This window comes from Argiope bruennichi, chromosome 6 (genome assembly GCF_947563725.1).
Source record: "Argiope bruennichi chromosome 6, qqArgBrue1.1, whole genome shotgun sequence".
Taxonomy (NCBI): domain Eukaryota; kingdom Metazoa; phylum Arthropoda; class Arachnida; order Araneae; family Araneidae; genus Argiope; species Argiope bruennichi.
In genome coordinates, this window is record NC_079156.1 from 6,182,852 (window position 1) to 6,207,551 (window position 24,700).

At 28.6% G+C, this 24,700-nt stretch overlaps 1 protein-coding gene across 1 annotated transcript in view; it reads left to right on the forward strand.

Moving 5' to 3' along the window:
- LOC129971230 (uncharacterized) overlaps positions 1–24,700 on the forward strand; it is a 398,163-nt gene that overhangs the window by 162,017 nt on the left and 211,446 nt on the right. The window contains exons 4-7 of the mRNA XM_056084816.1: positions 9,031–9,271; positions 16,320–16,624; positions 20,981–21,151; positions 23,754–23,943. Of these exons, the coding sequence (XP_055940791.1) occupies positions 9,235–9,271; positions 16,320–16,624; positions 20,981–21,151; positions 23,754–23,943 (703 nt within the window). The 5' untranslated portion in view covers positions 9,031–9,234. The remainder of the gene's footprint in view (positions 1–9,030; positions 9,272–16,319; positions 16,625–20,980; positions 21,152–23,753; positions 23,944–24,700) is intronic.

Consider the following 24,700-nt stretch of genomic DNA (forward strand, 5'->3'; position numbering starts at 1 on the left):
AGAAAATGCTGTATTTTACTTTTAATTGTTCGAGTAAACATTTCAATCTTATATATATAATAATACCGAGTAGAATACCATCCAATAATTGAAAAATCAATCATCAATTTTAATGAATTATTGAAAGTGAATATGGTATTTTATCATTAATCATTCGAAAAATTGGTAGTTTAAAATATTCTTAGTTCCCCCCCCCTTATTAAAAATAGTTAAGAGTTTTACTAAGAAAATAAAAAATCACAAATATTACATGAAAATAGTATAATTCTTAGCATTGCGACGTTTAAGGAAGCGCGTCAGAGTAGTAAATACTCTCATTTATTTTGAAATTAAAGCTTCTGCTGTGAGTGGTTGAGTTCCGATATCATTGTACTTCACATTACAGATTCCAGATCATCTCAAAGATGACAAATCATTTACATTTGCATAGGCTATTTGTTTATTCGTTATGAATTGTAACTGGAATTTTCGCTTTGTAGATATAAGAATTTGCTCCATCATTCAAATAACATGCTAATAATTAAAGTAATTTTCCAAATTTTTTCAATCACCTTAAATTGAGTAAAAGTTTTGTTTAAGAAAATTTCTTTTCGAAAGAATTAACTATTTATTATAACATTACTCGGCATGTCATTTAATACTATCGTCCTATATGAAATTTCAAAATGAGTGATAAAAATAAGGTGGAAAAACTGCCCATTTTCCTATGCCATTAGAATTGCTGCTGCCATCTATATTAAAAATCGGAACCTCGTTTATGCTCTCAGGAAATATTCTACAATCCGGTTGTTATTTACCATACAGCATTTAAAGAATGTAATATTAAAACAATGTCAAATTTATTTAAAGTAATGCTTTGTTTATCTAAACTACGAATTTATTTTCAGAAGCTGTATGCATATATAATATTAAAATATATCCACAATCTCATCTAAAATCATAGAAAAATATTAATTTCAAAAATCAGTTTAAATATTTAAGAATTATTCATATTTCGTACTGACATTTAATACTTTTTATAATGGAAGTCATATACTCATATGTATAGCTTTTCAATGTATTAATTTTTTTCTCACTATCTCAGAAATTCTGAATGTATAATCTGCGTGATTATGTTATTTTTCATTTTCTTCGTTAAATGCTTAAAATAAGATTTTTACTTGACAACATTTTCATTCGCTTCTGAAAAAGGAATTCTTTTCATATCAGCTTGTTGAGAACAAAATTTTCTCTATTAATTGATTTCAGTAAACTTGTTCTGATCTAAATTCCTGGAAAGAAAATTAATAATTTCAAACAAAATTATTTTTATGCTTTTTTTAAATCTTTATATTACATTATTCTGAACAATGGCACTGTTTTAACAAATATTTTTTTTAATTATTTCTTTAATTTTCTAGTTTATTTATTTTTATTCTTGATTGAACGTTTAAATTCGTATTTTTCTTTCAGTATTAATATTTGAATTTCCATATCATTTGCTTGTAGCAATATGCTAGCCTTTTCAAATGAAACTATTAGCTATAAATTTTCTGTTTTTACATTATTGGGAACAAGTTTATTTTTAAAAAGTTAAAATAAAATGTTGTATTTATTTATCCCAAATCAGTTTTATAAGATTTATCGAAAATTAATATGTGGTGAAAAACTTATTGCCAGATAAAGACATCTAAGCCCACTTATTATCATAGTACTGTATATATATATATATATATATATATATATATATATATATGGAAAAATGCATTAGAGATTCCCTAGAAAATTTCACTATTCAGAAAAATGCAAATTTAATTTTTCATCATTTTTACTTATTTGCGCCTTGTTTTTTCTATGTATGTTCTTGTTTCTCGGTGTTTTGTAGCATTTCTGTTTTTTTATTAATATAATTATTGTTTTACGCCGTCTTCTTTTTCATGTACAGCCATGTAATAGCCACATAAAGTAATATATATGGCAAAGAGAATCTTCCAAATACTTCTTCCTGACGATTTAAACAAATTAAATCACCTGCAAAGATCATATCATTGGTTAAGTTTGTTAATTAGGGTTTCTATAAGTTTCACTATGAATCTCTTGTCTTTTCGTTGTTGATGTGCGTTACTTTAGGATTGAATATTTCATTTTCCTTGGCAGAAACTACAAAAAAAAAATCATTAATAGTATTTTATAGTTAATTGATAAATCTTTAACAAAAATTAAAACAGATTTAACAGTATAACAATTTTTTACAAATATAATAATTTTTCTATTAACGTGCAACGTGCTATAAAGTATGAAGCCTTACACTTATACAGCAAAAGTTTCGAAAATGATTTTACTGATTGAAACCCTAAGAATTTCAGAATGCTGATGTATAAATGCTGGCGCCATCTCTACTGTTTGATGTGAACTATTGGAGTATCCAAGTGAAAAAGCCTTTTCTTTTAAATATTTATTATTCTAATTAAATTGAAAGTTGCAATTTACTTTCACTTCTAATGAGTTCAGTATGCATTACTTATTGCAATGCATACCGATTCCCTCTCCTTTTATAATGTTTCCATTAAATTATTCAAATCTATTTTTTAAATATTTCTGAACTGACTTACATGAAAGGGAAGGGGAAAAAAAATTGAAGATTTTTGTTGTGGATATTTGAAAATATTTTTCGTCCCCTCCACTTCTTCAAGATGAATTAGCTTATTACGAGTAGCTATTAGTTAATTTATTAATTATTAGCTTATTTATTTAAATTAAACTACTTCTTAAGCTTGAGAACTTCTGGGACAGATTGCGATCAACACAATTTGTCTTCGAAATTTCGGACATTCCTTTCTTTCTCTAACTATGCATACTGCATACATTTCCCTTTTTATATTAAGTTCATTCATTATTTCAGTAATATGCTTTTAAAAATTTAAATTTGACCTGCATGAAAAAAGAAAAAAAGATTGTGACCTATCTTCTTCTTTTAAAGTATCATCCATCCTTGAGATGCACTTATTTGCCCATATCAAAAATTTGATGCGCATTAATAGTTTTTTCCTTTTCGATGAAGATAGCAGATGATTTAGTCTGTTTTAATCTCATTTTTGACATATATTTTACCCTCCTTTCTTTTTCTATTTTTTAAACTTCCAATTTATGTAAATTAGCATTTAGATTCTCTGGATGAAGAGCTTTTACTTTCAGATGAAATTGCTTTGTCAAGATTTTTTTCTTTTGAATGTTAGATAATGTAATTTTTATTATGGCTTCTCATATCCTTGCTGAAAATTAATTAATTGATAGATTAAAGTAATTTGATTAAAGCTACAAAAAAGTTCTATAACACCAAACGATATTCTTGCAATTCTGTGTCGCGGGAGATAATTTAATTAAAAGTAAGAAATCAAACGATAAATGAGTTGCATCATCTCAAGGCGACGTCACTTCATTGAAACGCCGAGCATGCTTTATAACCGCAACATAGCATCATTCATCCATCAATATACAGCTATCTTATAATTGAATCCCTTGTAGAAAGGATAGCTAAAGTAGGTTATTTTGACCAGTAAATCCCTCAACCAGTTTCTTGGAAATAGTATTTCACATAGTAGTACAATTGAATTTCATCAAAATTCATTTGCCAGAATAATGCCAATTCGAATAATATGTGAGCTGCCTTTTCTGAGTCAAACTCTTTTCAGGTTGGAATGAATGAGAAAAAGATTACATGGTTGAAGATATTTATCATAAATTGTTATTGTGATATTGGAAAAAGCTCACATACATCGATTTTCGTTCATCAACATTTTGTTCTATTAGGTGCTTGCATTATTTCGATCATTTTTTTTTTTCACTTTAAAAAGATATTTATTCAGAAAAATTGATATAGTATATATCAATCAAAAAATTTTCCATCATTTTTTACAACTTTTCGTCCAATAAGTCTTGCAATTGATTATCTTCACATGTCTTTGATCCTCCAGGCCGTTCTTTGTCATTGACATTGAAATCACCACTCTTAAATCATTGAAACCAAAACCGACAATTGGGATATGACGAAGCAGCATCACCATAAGTTTTTAAAATCTGATGGGGTCTGATGGGCTTCGGCAGCAGATTTTTTCAAATCAAACAAAAAAAATATGAATGTCGACATTGCAATTTGGAGCACTCCATGATTGGGATCTTTATACACTTAATAACTCAATAATATTAAATGGAAAACTTTCAAAATGATAACAAAAATTGATAAATTGGTAAAATCCAAAACCATTCTCATTTATAGATATACTTTGCATGTTTACCAATAGATGTCGCTGATTAAAATACATGCAAGCACCTAATACAATGCTTTTCCACATATACATCGATTCTATCCCGAGCTTTTTTTGCCTTGCACCCAACTCGGGTAGGTTGAGGAGCTGAGGGTGTGTACTATTTCTGTTCTCACAGGGCTGCGAAAAGCAACCACCACTCCGGAAACTCCTCATCCCTATGGCTGAGGTAGCAAGGACGATCAAATTTTTTTTAAAAATTATTAAAAATATGCCTTATACTAGAATTGACTTAGTATAGTAAAATAATTATTTAAAAAAAGTTTTTAGTATATCACATTTTTAAAATGGAATAAAAAGCCTAAAATAATTTCTTCTAGCTTTATACAAATCATAGAATTATAGCCTCATGAAATAAAGCCAGAATGAAATATTAGTCTCAAGAATGAAAATGATATGAGTTTCAATTCAACAATGAAATCTGTTGTTTCAAAATATGTTTAAAATATTTGCTTAAAATTGATTAAAGATAGAAAAGCTACATGACAAAAATATTGGTATAATTTTTAAGATAATTTCTTGAATTGTAAGGTGATATCTATCGTTTTGTGCTGTGATATTTTAAGTAGTTATCATGGTAAAACCGCATGATTTGTAATTAATTGAAATTCTAATTAAAACCAATTAGAATGAATCTAATTACACACACGCGCGCGTACATGCACACACAGCTTGTCTTGCATTGTGACGTGACATAATCAAATCAACTCATACTCCCATGATAAGCGAAAAGTGATTCAATTTATCGTGCAATAACTACTCTTAAGAACAATTCTTTTAAAATTCTTAGAAATATCGTTAAATATTTTCTTTAATGTAACAATTCTTGTTCCTTTTTTTCTACGGTGATAAGCGGAGGAAGGATTCTTATTAATGAAAATTTCTTTTTACTTGTACTAGAATATATTTTATTTAATAGCATTTGCAAAGTAAGTAATATCAAAAGTATATTAAATATTTAAATTTATTACAAATTTATTCATTTTTTATAAATTAATAAGACTTTTTACTTTTTAATTTATTAACTACCTACTGTGGTGTGCATAAATTAAGGGACAAATTGTTATTTAAAAGAAATTGCAATCAATTCTCATGATTCTTTTGCTTATCATTCCCTAAACCATGAATGTTCGTTTTCTTTATTTTATTTTATATTTTTTCCATAAAGTTTGAAAAATTTGTTATTTTTGCATTATATTTTTGCTATAGATTTGTTTGCATATGATTTTTATCTCTACAATGACTTAAAACTATTACTCAACCCATCCTCCTACAAAATGTTGTTTTCCTTTAATTAAAGGACACAAGTTCCCACACAAATGTTTTTTTAAAACTTTTAGATCTAAAAGAACGCTGTGCCCAAAGTATGATGATGATGATGATATAAAAAATTTTCTTGACGTTTTTTCATTTATCCCATACTTTTAATTACTCAGAATTTTTAAATTAAGTTGTAAGAAACATTTCCGGTAGAATATAATTATTAATTTTAGTTTCTCCAAATTTTTGTTAAAAATATTATTGTAAAAAACCATACAAACACGCGCAGTGTGTTTTACAGTGCAGCATTTAGCTACATATAGGATGACAACAAAATAATGCCATATGAATTTATATCATATAACGGTGTGTATTTCGGAGTAGAGGCTTATAAAGTGTACGCAAGAATATGAATTGAAATCACTGGCAAAAAATTGGTGGATCAAGGATTAATTTCGATTTTATATCTTTCTTTTTTTTTAATACTTTCACGGCTCTGATTTTCTGATTCTATTACAAATTTTTAATATAATTCCTGAAAATTCATATGCCACGCGCATCTTCTAAATAAACTAGGTTTTAATAACGTTTCTCGAAACAAAATTTCTATAATAAATAATTATTTTATTTTATTTTCAGTATTAAAATTTAACCTTCGTTTAAGTAATAAAGTATTCTTTTTATAGTTGGAAATTTGGTTAAACAGAAGAAATTGCCATGCCATGTTTATTTTTCCCTTATATCTAGAATAATAACTGCAAATGTTTTCTAGAAACATTATGCTATTAGTATAAACACATCAAAAATTAATTTTTGAACAACCGCATTAGATTGTTTAACTGATATTTAGAACAATTATATCTATTAACCGAACAAAAGGTTTTTCATATTTTAATATATGTATGAAGTATAATCGACAAACGCATTTCATTTTGTTTTCTTTAATCATTGAAACAGAAATAGACTTTAAAACATAAAATTTAAATTTGGAACAACTTACGATATTTAGAATCGTTTTTACACTTTGTAATCAAATAATTCTGTTTTTTTTTTTTTTTTTTTTTTTTTTTTTGTCTCTGACGGCATTAAATCTACTTAGCTTGTGAAAATACAAAATTCCATTTCCTCATTTAGGGGATATTTAGTAACGAAGCTATCATTATGTAAAATGCAATTTTTTAAGTTTCATAAAAAATAGTTTTTTATTGAAATTAATAAGTTCTGAATTCTATGCATTTGCTGTCATTTCATTATTTTTAAATTTAAGAAGTCTCTTGAATAGATTAAAATTCTTTTGTTTCATAGTTCGTGTTTGCAATACTTTTTTAACTAATGAATAATAATTTAATAGTATTTTAAGAGCCTCATAAATCGACAAACAAAATTCTATAAATAATATTAAAGTGCGAGCTCTATTACTTTCTTTATTCTTTGAAAATATACAGGGTGTTTATTTAGTCCCAAACCCATTTTGATGTTTAATAACTCATAAAATAATAAAGATAGATTAAAATTAATAACATAAAGGATTAAATAGACTCAAAAAATTTCATGACCCTTGTCAATGAACTTCCACGTGTGCCTCCTTCGTCACACGGAGAATATCAAGTCGATGGTCAATTTCACGCCAGGTAGCGGCAAGCATGTCGGCATCCACAGAGCCTATTGCGGTTGTAATTCTGGCTTTTAGGTCATCAATGTTTGACACTCTCCTCCTGAAAACGTTGTCTTTTACAAACCCCCAAAGGAAAAAGTCCAGCGGCGTTATGTCAGGTGATATGGGTGGCCAAGGAATTGGACCTCCTCGTCCAATCCATCTTCCTGGAAAATGGTCATTCAAAGAAGTACTAACGATGGTACCCCAATGAGGTGGCGCGCCATCTTGTTGCAAAAAGACATGTGGCTGAAGCTCTTCTAGTTGTGGAAATAAGAAGTTTTCCAACATGTCTAAGTATACGACTGATGAGACCGACTTTTCTGTAAAAAGGACAGGCCCAATGACTCGGTCGTGCATTAGTCCGCACCACACATTAACCTTTGGGGGATCCCTTTGTGCCTCACGGTATTCATGGGGGTTTTCAGATCCCCATATGCTCACATTATGGCTATTAACAATGCCAGAAACATGAAAGGATGCTTTATCGGAGAACATATTCTAGGATTGTGTAAAAATGTCTCTCTGACACGCTCAACATCAAAATCACTTGTCCGGACGTCCGGAACGTTTCTTATCTTTGATACTTCCAATTTCTAGAAAATTCTTTTTCCACTGCAAGATGCTGTTTTTGGATGGAGGATCTTTTTGGTTAATTCTTCTGAAATTTCTCTGTTCTTGCACTATCGATTTCATTTCTATGAACCACCATAAAATCTGAGCTTTCTCTTGTGGCGTATGCATTCTCCTTAATATCCGCTCGAATAAAACATCACATACAAAAGTACTACATAGAACAAACACATCAAAAGTAAACATAACATTGCAATAGTTGCCAAAAGCAAAAGAGAGAAAAATGCAATTAATAAGCAGACGATATTTAGAAAAGTACATATATTTAGACTGGAAAATGAAATTATCTGAAATTAACCACACGCGCAGACGATATTTACAAAAGTAAAAATATTCAAACCTGAAAAGGAAAATATATGAGTTATTCCATCAATAAATGCCATAAGTTTGTTTATATCTTCATTATTTTATGAGTTATTAAACATCAAAATGGGCCCGGGACTTTATAAACACCCTGCATAATATTTAGTAAATAAAATTAGTATATACTTTTATAAGCAAAAATTCTTTCAATAAAAAAATTAATTAATTAAATAAATAAATAAATAATATAAAGAAGAGAAATATTATGAAGTTTAAATTACATATATTCAGAATCTATCATATAAACCAATTCTTGAATGAGATTCTCTCCTTTTTTTCCTATAAGTCTTCAATTTAATTTAATACCTCCAAATTACATTTGTTGCCAATTCCGTATTTATTTTCTTACTTCCGGTCTAATGATAATTTTGAAGATTATTTAATCCTTAGTGGCAATAATAAAATTATTTACAGTTACTAATTCATGATTAAATAAAACACTATCAGACGATAATTTTTCAATAATTTCCTTTTGGAGTTGATTTTAAATAAACGAGAGAAATTAATGAATAATTGACGGTAAGTATTAATTATTCTATGAAATAAAATTATTTTTGTGATTTATAGTAAATAGAAAGAAAGAAATAATTGTATAAAAATATAAACATACTATGAATTAAAGACAACTTTTTTTTATTTATTTGAAATACTAGAGGAGGAATCATACTGTAGAGTTTGCAGTAATTTATTTTCATGTTTTTTTTTTAATTCTAATTTTATATTGGTTTTATGATTTTGAAAATTGTTAGTAAGAGAAATGTTTTTATTTTATGTACACAACTGAATTTCATTTCTTAATTATTATTTCTTTTACAGAAATGAAAAATGATGTGCTTAATCATGGAATAAAAGCACGAAAGTATTTGAAATGGAGTTAACGCATTTTGACAATAGTTATTTTTTCTTAACTGTCTAAAGGAGAATTATTTCATATCATCGCTGCATTATATTCACAGATTTATATTGTTAAAAATAAGTGCCAAAGCATAGATATGCTTTTTTAGATACCAAACCATAAACATGGAACGTTGCCATTCTGTTTTATCTCTACCTCAAGGTAAAATTCTTTGCTTTCAATTCTTTATAATACAACATTTTATAATATATCTATTATGTATCTCAGTTGCTAATTATTTTCAGATTATATAGAAGAAAATATTTCAAACTTAAATCTATAATTAATACTCCTTTTTACACATTTTTAAAATCTGTCATTAAATCTGGATTTGCTGTAGAAAATTTCAATAGGAATATTTTGCTTTTATTCATGATATGCTATTTCATTCTTTTTAAACAAAAGTGTCATTTTACATTTATATCATTGAATGAAAATGAAACTAAAATTATATCATATTAATAATATTATATTTATCATATTAATAAAATTATAAATTATATCATATAAATTATATTATATTTATCATATTAATAAATCTAATATACAGTGGCTCCCAAAAGTGTTCGTACACTAAAGAAATTTGCAGAAATTGTGTTTTATACTTCTTAATAAAGCATTTTATTAGTTGGTTTTTTTAATTAGCATCTTTAGATAGTTCTTAATAAAACTGAACAAATATTTTTATAAAAAATCAAGTAGTATTGTTCTAAAAAATAAATAAATAAAAAATGTCACAAAATTAGAACACAAAAGTCTTCGTACATCCAAACATTATTTATTTAAATTCATCATAAAAATATCTTGTGCGGCTTATTTTTCTTCTAATTGAAAAATACACTAAAATCGTTTGATTTCAGTATTTAATATCACAATTATTTATTCTATTTACTTTATTCTTAGATATGACGCACATTCGTAAAGAAACGAGTTTAGACGTACGAAAATTAATTATATTTCATTTTAAAGCTGGAAAATCAATTAGAGGCATTGTAACTATAACTAATCTGCCTCATTCAACGGTGCAAAGCATAATAAAACGTTACAGAGAGGGAAAAAGGATTGCATACAAGCCTCGTAATGGTCGCCCTCAAATTCTGTCAGCTAGAAGTCAAAGAAATATTGTGAGTAAATTTCTAAAAAATCCACGTCTGAGTGCAATAAAGTTTACTTCACAATATAATGAATCAAATGGAACTTCTCTTTCCTGTGAAACTATTCGTAGAATTCTTCGGAATGCTGGTATACATGGGCGCTCTGCACGAAGAAAATTCTTTGTAAGTCAGAAGAACAGAATTGCTAGGCTTAAATTTCCCTAATCTATGATAAACCAGCCAGAGAGCTATTGGAATCGTGTCTTAATTGCAGATGAAAGTAAGTTTAACATCTTTGGGTCAGATGGGAGAATCATTGTATGGAGGGAAAAAAAAAAAAAAAAAACCAAGAACTTAATCCCAAGAATTTAGTTTGAACAGTAAAACATGGCGGTGGAGGTGTCATGGTTTGGGGGGGTATGTCAGCGGCTGGAGTAGGCAATTCAGTATTCATTGATGGTAGAATGGATCATAGAGTTTATATAAATATTCTCAATAATAATTTAAAAGTGTCAGCACAAAAATTGGGCATTTTAAACAACTTTGTGTATTACCAAGACAACGATCCTAAGCACACGGCCATGAATGTTCGTCTTTTTTGCCTCTATCATTGCCCTCAAACCCTTAAAACACCAGCTCAATCACCGGATTTAAACCCTAAAGAACATATTTGGAAAGAATTAGAGGTGCGAATAAGAAGTCACGACATTAAATCGAAAATTCAACTGAAAGCAGTAATGATCGAAGAATGGAACAAGATCGGTGCAGAAGAAACCGACCGTTTAGTTAAATCTATGCCCAAACGTTTAAAAGCTGTTATAAAGAATAAAGGATATCCTACTAAATACCAAACATTTATAAAAATTTAGAAAATTTCATATTTAGTGATGTTTTTTTAAAGTGTATGATCACTTTTGTGTCCTATTTTTGTGTAATTTTATTTATTTTCATTTTTAAAAAATCGTAATTAAAATTTATTCTTCACTGCTTTATTAAGAACTATAAAAATATGCTACGAAAAAATTTTCATGTAAAAATAAGAATATATAATGGTAAATAATGAGGTTTTTAATTGATTCTTGTTGGTGTACGAACACTTTTGGGAGCCACTGTATAAAAATCTCGTGTCACGGTGTTTATGTTCATAATCCTCCGAAACGGCTCGACCGATTTTTATGAAATTTTTTATGTGCATTTGGTAGGTATGAGAATAGGTCGTAAAGTATATTTCATAAAGCTAGGTAATTAGGGTGTCCCTATCCAGTGTTTTTTCGTCATACCACGTTCAACATACGCTGATGAGATCAACGCTTGCTTGAAATCATCGCCACTGTGGCGTAATGTTGAAAAAGTCCAGCTAAAAATAAATATGCGCTTACAAATGCTACAAGATCCATCTGCTGACACATTCTCGGAACAATTGTTAAATATCGGCGATGGAAAAGTTGCTGTCCATGAAAATACTGAATGCTTAAAATTTCCCACTCATTTCTGCACTATCGTTGATTTGCAAAATGCTCTCATTGACCGCATATTTCCCGATGTACGCGCACAATACATAAATCATGCATGATTGGCAGTAAAAGCCCTTTTGGCAGCAAAAAATTTGGACGTCGACGATTTAAACTTCAAGATACAGCAGTCTTCACCAGGCGACTTGGTATTATACAAATCGATCGATACATTTTTTGATGCTAACGAAGCTATAAATTATCTAGCAGAGTTTTTTGAACTCACTGGATTTGCCAGGCATGTCACCACACTTTCTACGATTAAAAGTTGGATTTCCGGTTATTTTACTTCGGAATTTGGACCCACCACGGCTGTGCAATGGCACGCGATTGGTCATTAAAAAATTGATGAAAAACGTTATCGAAGCCACCATTTTGAATGGCAAATTCCGAGCCAAAAATGTTTTGCTGCCACGAATTCCTATTATTCTCACAGACGTGCCAAATGAATTCAAACACGTTCAATTTCCTATTAGTTTGGCATTCAAAATGACAATCAATAAGTCGCAAGGCCAAACGATGTCTGTTTGCTGCTTATATTTGGCGCACCATGTTTTTCATACGGACAGTTATACGTGGCATGTTCTCGCGTGAGCAACCCATCGGGCTTATTTGTGTTGGCTAAAGACGAACTGGCAAAAAATATAGTGCACTCCATTGCTCTTCGAAATGAATATTGATGTTCTTTATTTCATTTTTATACTTTAGGATAAATAATATATTACTTTTACTTTACGTTTAACTTTTAAGAGATCAAACAATGTATACGTTCGTTACGTTAATGAAATACATTGTATTGAGAAAATGAATGGTTGGTTTTTTTTTTGTTTTGTTTTTATCGGCGATCGTCGTCTACAGCGCTCCATTCCTCTTTCTGTCATAGATCCCATCCACACACACTTACAATACATTCGTTATTTTTTAATTAACAAACAAAATATTCACAAGAAATTATTTATATGGCAGAACAACGTTTGCAGGGTCAGCTAGTTATATCATATAATCCTACCATATAAACTCACGAATATTCTTTATTTCATTGACGTGTTCAATGGAGTTAATTCCACGTTATCTATCTCAACATTGACATCCAGAGGCGTTGAGTAAATGTCGCTAAGATCACTTTATAAATCTTAACTATCTTTAAGCATAAAGATCATAAAAATTTATTGTCTATCATAATTGTGGTAGATATGGAAGTTTGTCATGAAATAGAAGTTGTAACTTTATTATTCACTAACCGCCTTTGGCGACCAGCCGGTTCTCCAATCTTAATGCTCGTTAAAATTTTAATAGTTAAATATTTTATATGATTCCTACTTTAATAGCTTCTTCATTAAAATATTTCAAAATTTCAAATTTCAATTCATTCATAATATTATAAAGACCTTCAGTCATAACGTAATCTGTATCTCTCTAATTTTCTGTTAGCTCCCGTAGAATTTATGCTTTACATTAAATTAAAGTGTAAATGATTAATCTGCAATTAATATAATAATATTTTTTACTGAAACAAAGCATTTTTTTTAATAATATGATTACTGATAATAGAGTCACAGAGCGTTTAAACTTTATGGGCACTAAAGAATATCTTTCTTAATTTATGTATCATCTCAAGAATTTGTCAACAAAATTTTCTCAGATTCATCATGAACAGATCGATTCATTAACAATGTTTCATTTTAAATGCATCAAACACTAAGAAAATAAAATGAATCGTTTAAAATAATCGGTCGAAAACAGGATTAAAAAAACTACTTAAAAAACGATGTACTTAAAATTATAAGCATATACAAAAAATATATAACTAACATAAATGCAATTTACTTACAAAAGCATGCAACTAACCTAAAAATAATTTAAATCGTCCGTTGATAATGGTTGCCCTGGCAACAATCGGAACAGAATGCGCATGCGTGAATTTTCTTCGCCAATTACGTTAACGCAAATGCGTGAATTTTTCTACGCCAGTTGGGGTAACGCTATGCAGATTATACATTTTTAATTTCCTTTATTCTGTGTTATTTTAATTCAAAAGTACTTCAGAATGAATCTGAAACTTGCATTAATTAACAATCTTTAATTTTAAATGCATAAAACATTAAGAAAATAAACAGAATCGTTTGAAATAATCCGCCGAAAAACGTTAACCCTAGCCTCATTTCTGTTGGGAGAAAAAAAAACTGAACTCTTACTCATTTGGCGGTGGTAAAATGGAAGATTTTTTTGGCGGAAAAGTTGGCGGTGGGGAAAATGGAAGATTTTTTTGGCGGGAAAGTTAGTTTTTAATTAATAATTAAAATTCTAATTAAAATTTCAAAAAAAGGGACCCCAGGTGCACATTCCCGACCTCTAAGGTATACATATACCAAATTTGATAGCTGTATGTCAAATGACCTTGCCTGTAGAGCGCCAACACACACACACACATTGAGCTTTATTATAAGTATAGATTATTTAATAAATCATCCTCAAAGTAATCTCTTCCTAATGGAATGCATTTCTACCGACCGAGTTTATTTTCAAAAGATGCTTTACATTTTTTTTTTCGTGAAAGCCGTCAAATTATCTTTTATTATATGAATAAACTCAAAATGTTTACCTCGAAGAGACCTGAGAGGAGATTAATCCTATGGTATCGTATCAGATGAATGCCGAGTTTGTTGAACTGTATTTAATGAATTTTCGATTAAAAAATTCATAAGTAATGATGACGTCGTCGTGAGACATTTTATAGTGGTACAAAATTCATTATCTCGCCACAATTCAATTCGTATTCTAAAAATTGATGTATGCTATTTGCGCAAAACCCTAAAATAACATTCTTTAATGATAGTCTGGCCAAATGTTTGAAATTCATACAGCACAATACCACGATAAAAAGATAAATCAATGTTATCTTTATTTTTGTGCGACTTTAACATTGTTTTTTCGGTCTTGCTTCGTCTTTCAATCGCCATTCATTTACTTATTGACATACTTTTATATGAAAGATGTTGATGCAAGTTTATCCAAAGATATCAGTTCGTTTAAAAAGGAAATGCTTTGAAAAACTATTTCTTGAGACACAAGAATACATTGTTGTCTCCGGAACAAATTCAAAACTTTTAAAACCACAAAGTTTTGAAGCAAGTAATAAGCTTCAAATCTAATTGATTTTTCAAATTTGCTTGACAAAACATATGGTATAGGAATTTATTCGGTTATGTTTCTAATTGTTGACTGACGATCTCTAAGATACAGTTCTGTAATTTAATTGAAAATGTAGATAATAGTTAGTAGTGTCCCTGAATTCATGGGATGTCAGAGCATGATTCACCTTTGTTTCTACACTTTCTCTTAACATTTTTTTTTACTACTGAAATGTTCTTTTCTTCCTAAACAGTTGTCTTAAAAGACTTTTTGCATTTTTTCATTTATTTTTAAAATAGAAATTATAGTGTCTGAACAAAATTTAACGCTTATCTTTGATCAATTATCTGCGTCATTGTAGAAAATTCAATTCTTATGCCATTAAAATCTAAAATTCTTGTATAGATTCAAATAATAGATGCATTTTCATGTATTTCCATTTTTTTCTTGATAATATGAAGTCAAAGATTGAATTTTAACAGATGTTTATTAAAATCGAGAAATTATTTGATGAAATTTACAAATGATTTCTAATATACAAATATACAAGGTGCCCCTGAATTCATGGGCCAAACTTTAAGAGTAGGTAAAATACATATCAAGAAGTATTTCTGTGTAGCAATATGGGATAAGAAATGAAAAGTATAGACGGAACTATTTTGTGTAATAATACAAGCAAGGTGGAAGATTGCAGTGTCTATACGATACTCCAGTTGTGTCTGATGAGGATCTCACTGCAAAACTTTCAGTTGCTGCTGCAACTGTTTATGAAACACCAAGTGTCTCCGAAAAAGTACTCTAATAACTTGCTAGATGCTATGAAGTCTGTATCGATGTTAGTGGCGGTACATCTGTGCCCTTACTGTAATATTTCGTAAGTAAAGAGCTTCCTTTTAATTTTGTCAGCATTTTTGTTCTTTCTGCTAAAACTTTACATTTTCGCCTCCACATTGCTATACAAATGATGCTTCTTTATACGCATATTTTATCTGTATTTTAAGTTTGTATATGAATTCAGGGATACCCTGTATATGAAATTAAAGCATTCCCAATTTTTGTATCAGAATAATTAAATTAATTCTGTGTTGGGATTTTTTTGCTTGTTGAGTAGGCATCGACTCCTATCAAATCTCAAATTGATGAATAAAAATTTTTAAGAATAATAATGTATAAATAATAATGAATGAAAAGTGTTTGATCAGTAAATAATTGAAGTGAATGATTTTTTAAAAAATATTCTTCCTGAAGAATATTAGTACGTTTTAGAATAATTAGACTGGTATGCGGATTGTTATAAACAACTGCAGTAATAAATCCAAGGCAGGACAAACAGAATTATAACAAATAAAGTAAATTTAATATCCACAAAAGATAAACATAAAAATAACTTTCCCCTGGCCGCTTCCTTTTGCAGAAATAGTTCGAAAAAAAACTTCGATTTTTACGTTTATTCTACCCTAATTATCATTTTAGATTCAAGAAACGCAGCCAAATACAATCTAGTCAAGATTGCTCGCAGCGATGGTGAAGCAAATGCAGTTTTTGATGGAGATATTTTCTGCATGGGGGATCATGACTTCAAATCGAGGAAACGGAAGAAAGGCCTATCGAAATCAGTTCAAGAGCTGAATTTCAGGAGAGATCGATTTGTGGCGCCATCTTTCGGACAAACAGCAAAACGGAAAGTGAACAGAGTTCCAAGTCAAGATGATTTATGGAAATCTATACAAACAAATTACACTTTTCTTATGGCGGATGATCTCATAGCAGAATGTCAGGTAAGCCAAAAGGATGCTTATAAGGGTAAAACTTTCTACTGTAATTTCATAATATTTTGAATTTAAAGAATTTAATTAAAGTTAATTTAATCTTTATAAATAAATGTTTTACCTACACGTTTTTTTTTTCCCTATAAAATATTACTTAACATGGGAAAAATTGATTGATCAAGTTATATACAGGTATTTGTAGTATAAAATACTAACTCAATTTATAAAGAAAATATTTTAGCTGATAACTCTAAATTTAAAATGGCATTCATTATAATAATATTAATCATAAAAATAAATAATTAAGAAGTACTTTTTGTTATTAATATTTTTATGATGTTCATTTAGAAGCATATATTTCTCTGATATGCAATAGTTTATGCTGAATATAAAGAAAGTAAAGTATTGCATCATTATTGATAAAGTTATATGAAATAAAAAAAAATCTTAATTAAAAAGGACATAAATAGCTTCAGAAGACATTTGGCACAATAGCACAGACTTAATATGCATTTTAGGAAATAGTATCAACAATGTACAGTTGCAAAAAAAAAAAAAAATCAATTGAAATAGAAGCACGCCAAATAAAGAAAAAGATATCAATATGTGCTTGAAGATTTTATTTGTAAGTTGATGAAGCATAATACACTTAATAGAATAAGGACTGTCTTATTTATTTTGCAGTGTAATTACAAAGCCTAAAAAGTTTTAAAATATTTTTTAAAAATATTAATTGCGTAGAAGAATATGTCCAGTGTATAAGTTTACTTGTTTTTGAGATTCTACGAAATTGAAACTGTGGCTTTCTTTAATTAATTTTTAGGAATGATTTTCAGAATAGTTTGTATGATCACTGCCACATTGTTTATCACTTATCGACACAGTTTTTTAAATTAAAATATAGCTGTCTCATAGTGAAACGTTATAATGATAAATATATAATGATACAAAATTCTTTCTTTTCAAGTGAAATTTCTATGCGATTCTTAACTTGAACCATACTGTAATTCCTTTTAAACGTTTTTTAAATATTTTGTTTCATTTGCCTTCTTTGCTTGTTTCTTTATAATTCTTTAATTTACTCAAACCAAGTCATAACATGAAATATTATTTTTATTTAAAAGCACATCTAGTACTTTACAATTTATATATTACCCATGCATATATTCTTTGTCTTCTGAATTTGTCTGAGTTATAAAAGAAATTATTTCATTAAAGACTCTATGCATTACAAAATTTGAAAAAAGAAAGTGCACTATCATTTATACATAATAAAATGGCTGTCATTCTTTTCTATATAACTGTGTATTTATTGTAGACTGTTTTCTAAGTGGAGTATTTATTAGATTTTGGGGAAGTGTATATATATATATATATATATATATAACAGAAGTTACAAATTTCATGTCCAAATTACAAAATTTAATTTTATTATTAAAAATAAAATAACATCCAACAGGTATTGAATAATATATGTAATAAGGAAAATAATATCGACTTTCAAGTTTTCTTTTAAAAAAGTAGAATTTTAGAATAGTATTCCTTGGAAATAATACTATGGCAAATAGAACAGCTTGTTTAAGTTAGTCAAATAATAATTATATAAGTAATAAGTTGAATCATAATTATAATAATTATGATTCGTGAAACTATATTGTTACTATGTTTTTTAATTTTTAAGTTTAAATACATACATTAAAAAAATATTATAATTCCTTGCTTTTTGTCTTTACTATTAAAATTACGGTTACTCAAAAAGAAGGTGTTGATTTAATATACATAACAAAGTTTTTTTTTTATACTCCTGGACATTCTGTGTAGAAGTGTCGCTGTTGCTTGTTTAAGAGAAAAACGGCGACACCTCTGGAAAAAAAAAATTTAAGGCTGCAGTTCAAGAAAAATGAATTCATTCTTGTAGTATAGTGTGCATTTCGTTGTGGGTACAGCAAAGAACCATTTCATCATAAACTAATTTTCAGTTGGTACAAAAAAATTCATAAAAGATGGTTACGTATACAAAAGGAAAAACATTGGTAATCCTAGCTCATCAAATGAAAATGTTGAGCGTATCTGAACTGCTTTCGAGCCTAATCCTAGGATCCGTAATTCTGTCTGTGAGGGTGCATAATAGATAACAGATATGCACATCTGTGTCAGCTACTCAAAAGATCTGCGTGGTCGAAATATTACAGCTGTGAGTTCAATAAACAGGATTTCTTGCTTGCTAAGAAATGACCTCCGATTCGGTCTTAATAAATATCGCAAAATAAATGGAGCTCATGTCGAGTGCATAAAATAAAAATTAGAACATTCCTTCTGTCCAGTTATGTGCCGTATGCATCTCCGTCTAATGTTTTCATAAGAAAAATTAGTGGAAGTGTTCTCCCCGAACTTTTCTTGGATATTCTCCAATAAATGTCCGATTCCCCTGTCTTCTGCATAAAATGGTGGACTTTGGGTGACGTCGCGAATGCTTTGCTTTTTACGAAATTAAATGTTACAAATTTGGCTTGAAACTTGTTTTTTTTCACTGAATCTATCACGCGAATCTATAGTTAAAACGACTACTCTCCAGTTAGAGAGGAAAGCCAGCAGAATTGTTCACAGGGTTCCCAATCAATAAGTGGAACAAGCATTTATTTCTTTAATTATTGCAATTAGACATAACAAACATTGCAATTAGACATTGCAATTAGACATAACAAAAAAGTTAAAAAAATGAAATTTTTATGCGGTACCCATAGTGAGTATTATATAAATAGTGTTAATTATATAAATATTTTTCTATCATCTAACTATTTACATACAAAGCTTTATGCTTCTATCGGTAAAACTTGCTTAGATATTGAAATCAAAATTTATTGGCTTAAATCATTTTTCTATCTCGCTGATATTCGTTTGAGATAAATGATTTTCGTTGCAATTTTCAAGAATAATGTATAGACGCGAGAAAAAAAAAGCTACCCATACAATCATATAAAAGGTGTCATTTGAACGAGCTTAACGTACTCTTAAAAGTTTTTGAATTTAAAATTTCTTAAAGGGCTATCTATATATTGAAATAAGAGCAAGCTTCAAAATTTCCAATAGCAACATCCATTTTTCTCATCAAATTTCAAAACCACATCAAAAGTTACTCTCTGAAACCACGTTTCACTAGCTTAAACCAATTCATTCAATTTCATTTTCAAAATTATGAGCTAACAAAATTTTGATTTTTTAATGTTAAAATTAAATTTTGAACTTTTGTTCGTATCTTAAAAACTTATAAAGTAATTAACTCTTTTTGTTATAAAAATATATGGTATTCTACACATTTTGCATACATATTTAACATAAAAAAAGTAATCTTTAATAAATGGAAAAATTACAAAATTAGAGCTTAAAAATTTTTAAACTGCAGCATTCAAAAATTTTAGTATAAATTGAAGAATCCTGCCATATTATGGGAACATACAAAATTTCAGATCATTACTACTAGTTATTTTTCTATTACATTAAGTTTTCTGTATTACTCATAAAACACTGCACGTACGGTTGCATTCTCAAATTTCAAAATATTGACAGCTTTTTATTTGGCATTGAAAGGCGTTCCTTGAAACAAATATCATGCATTCCTTGAAACAAATATCGTTTTCTACACTGTTTTAATGCATTGTTCAGATGCAAAAATATGAAATCAAAATAAAAACATTTTTTTCCGTTGCCATAATATTTTATTAACGGTGGCTACTTTTAAACGTGGAGAATAGTCTTTGTCCTTGTAATAAGCTAGAATTTTTATTAAACAGCTCATATAATGTCACTTACAGAATATAACAAATTCCAGAAAAATGTGAAATTCTAAATAAATGTTTTCATCTAAATTTGGGATTAACACACACACACACACACACATATATATATATATATATATATATATATATATATATATATATATATATATATATATATATATATATATATATATATATATATATATATATATATATATATAATATATCTTTGTAAATTTAGCATCGATGAAGGCAACATTTTACTTATTGACACTTCTACACTTAGAAAGTACATAGAGAAAAAAACGCTTTGCTATCAACTCCCACCAAAGGTAAATGCATTCATGCATTTTCCTACCTTATTTAATGAAATTTTGTAATTAGAAGTGTATGTCTAGATGCAATTTTCGGGGAAACTTTTACTACTTTTGAGGATACCCTATGTAAAAATGCATTGCATTAAAATGCGTAGCACTTTATTACATATTGATAAAAAACATTACAGATTGATTAAAATTAAAATAAAACATTTTATTTTGTGGATCAGTATTTTGGAAATATTCGACTTTAAGATATTTTACTCTTACAGGAGACACGTAAGGAACTCTACTTACCCCTACCATCTTCTCTGAATAGAAACGACTCTCATTCAACTTCCCCTCATCACATGCTCAGTTACGAAGAATTTCTAGAAAAGTTTAACCAATTACATGACAGCCTTCATTTACTTCAAACATCTGTCTCGAGTATGGATCTCAGTGTAAGAGCTCTTTTTTTCTAATAATTTAAATTAGAATTTGTATTATTATTTTCCTATGTCATTACAATGAAAGGGAGTTATATATATAATATGTAATAGTTATTGGTGATAATATATCCCCAACTTCTTCAACTTAAATACTGATAAGAATATAAGGAGGAAAATTTACAAATAAAATTTTTGCTGTATAGTTTTGTAAAAAAAAGTTTTTGATTGGTTTAATGATTCAAAACGTAATTAGTATTTGTTTGAAAGAGTGAAATTCATGAAAAATATCAAAATGCACATAGAATTGCATTTATTTTTTCATGTTACATATTTTTTATTTTCATTGTTTGTAAACTTTTGTAATTACTTCCGAATTTTTGTAATTCATTTCTAAAGTAGATATTTTTAATGGGTTAATGTATTATCGACTTTTCACTTCCTTATCAGATATACTAAAGTTCTAAAAATTTATACAGTTTTGTAATGCCAATAGCAAAGTTATATTTTAATTTTTTTAGACCATTATTAGGATTCATTTTAGTTAAATTTTGATTGTATATCTGGTAGCAAATTTTAAATATTAATTACGAGACGCTACAGTATTTGCAATAATGAAATGTATGTGCTTGTAGTGTGCCGAAAGTCCATTTAATTTAGATTATGGGCAGATCTTATTCTGCAATTGGAATTGCATCTTTTTAGTGACTTTAAATAACCTATAAAATTGAGAAGTAAGTAAGGAATTAAATTCATATTTCTGCAAGTTCTCTGCGTAAATTTGCTTTCATTGATATGTTATTTTCTATCCAAATGTTTTAAATGTGCATGATTAGGAGAATTTTTACATTGGTTTGATATATATATAATAAAAAAATAAAATTAAATGACGCTAAAAACTAAATGTGAATTGGTAATAACTTTTCCGTAGGTTAATGCGTAAATAGTGTAGCTCTGAATGTGAGCATTTAAAACTTTTTCTATGTCTTCATTTTATGAGAAATGCTAATTTCTTGACTTTTTTACTTTCTAGTATACATAGTGTAGTAAAAAGAAAGTATCATCAAAAAATCCGAACTCCAGATTTTGAAGAATCACTACGTTTTAGAAAATGTCCGTCTGTATGTGACAAAGATAACTCAAAAACGCTTTTAGTTGCACGATTGAGCATACGGTCTTTACACCAAATATACAGATTTCTATCAAATTTTGAATAAAATCTGAGCAGAGGAAGACTCTCTGTCTGGCTGTTCGAATATAAGTTAACACGATAATTACAATACTGATAATTAAAAGAGCTAGTTAGATAAAATACGATATACATATTTAACATCTACATTGTAGATACTTGTCAGTAGAACTTTAAGTCAAATCCAACAAGGAATGAACCGTCTGTCGATCTGTACTCTCAGAAACATGCAAGCGCGATGATTTAATTATGTCAAATAGGGTACTGAATTTTGTGACTACACGTACAGTTTTGTGTCAGATTTTGTTCTCAATCGATTGAGAAAAACGTGCTTAAAACACAATATCGGTTTTTGGCAACTATTAACCGCATGCTAAGGATTAACCGATAGAAAATTCGTCAAGGATCACACAATGTATTAAAAAATGCTAAATTCGCGGCAAAGGTTAATATTTTGTCACTACTGTACGCCAGTGCCATGTAAGGAGTTCTCAAAGATGACCTTTATGAAAGAGAATGCGAGAAAGTTTTGCGGAGACTACTCCCGCTGTATTTTTTTTAAACCTGGAACAATGAGTGAAATGTCGTGATTTATTGTTATAGAGAATGGTTCAAATAAATAACGAAATGCATTACCAGCTGAGTAAAATTCATGTATCAAGGAATGGATGCAAATGATAATTTAAGCTTCGTTTCAAACATTTCTTCCATATCCTTATTCCCAAGGCAGTTGTCATCACAGCAGTCATTTTGAATTGCCTGCATTTTGTTGGAAGTTATTTATTAAAAATGGTTCTGATATACATTAAGATTATTCAATCCTGACACTGAATATTATTTTGATCTCTTTAAGAATAAATTGGTAACACAGCTAAAGGAGATTAGATGGTGATTGAAGGGTCAATTAGTAAATTAAAAGCCTTTCATGGTTCTTCTTAAATAGTTTGGAACGGTAATATTTGCTATATAAGGGGTGTTTTCATTTTCTGATGATTTCTGTTATTCGCGAATCTTTTCAACTTTACTAGAATGTATTTATTAGTTGATTTGTTATTTACAAAAAAATGTCTTAAACCAGTATTTTTCATATTTTTTTTTTCTAAATTGCAAAAAGAAAAGGTGTTTTGTGATATAAATTAAAGAATAGAAAATCAAATCTTTTCATATCTGATTGATCCATTGTGCTGAATCTTTCTATTTTCTCTTTTTTTATGCTTTCATTCTTTTATGTTATTTTTTAATATTAATTTATGCTTAGTTGCTTTTGTGCCACTCATAAAATTAGAGGCAAATGGATAGAATACAGGAAAGGTGGTTTCAGAGACTAATGAAACACCATTTTTTTACTTGAATGAATGCCATTTTATTTAACATTTTGCTCTTTATATTTATTTTCAAAAATAACTCATGAACTTATTTTTTTTGCAGGAAATAGAGATTGAAAAATTATTTTCCCAGTGCCAATACCTCAAAGAACAAGCTTCATTAATAAAACTCATGAATCCGGATTTGAGAGACGAGATCAATAGGCGATGCAATATTTTAAGTAACAAATTTGAAATTTTGGAAAGGACTCTTTTTCCTAAGAGAACTCAAGAGAAGAGTGACACAGTTAAAAGTAAGTTTTAATGGATATGACAATTCATGATACAAAATAATTTAAACTAGTTAGTATATTCGGCAATGATTTGATGAGGAACATTTTCAGGTTTTTGCAAATGAAAGATTTCAAGTTTAACGAATTGTCACATAAACTTTATTAAAATCTTCTTTATGCTTCAATATTTTTAAGAAAAATTTTAAATATGCATCCTATGTGGAAAAATTAAAATATATTTAATATTAGCAATCGAATGGAATCCTAACGTGTTATAAAAAAAACCCTTTTTAAATAATTCAACAATGCAAAAAAAAAAAAAACACCTTTAAAAAAATTGTTATTATGCAGAAAATCTTTTTATCGTCTGAAACTTTTTAAATTGAAATATAAAGTTTGTTGCATCAAAGAATCATAATATCTTATAGTTGCTTGAAGAATTACAAATTGTCGCAGTTTTAAGAAACAGCAGAATGCTAATTTCTCCCTTAAGTTATGAATAATTTAAAATGAATGCTCCAAAGATAGTTAGCTACGACGAGTGGAAATTTAAATATGTGTTTTACGATATGGGAATAGGATGGTAGCTATTTTAAGCACTGCATCTTCACTTCTTGGATAATGCAGACATGAAATGCCTGCATCATCTAAGAAGCCAAGTTTAGAATCAATTTTTAAATAACAGGAAACTTCCAAACAATTTGCATGTTAAAGAAAAATTTTTTTATTATCAATGTAATTAATTCTGAATTACATTCCTCTCTTTCCCATGTTTAGT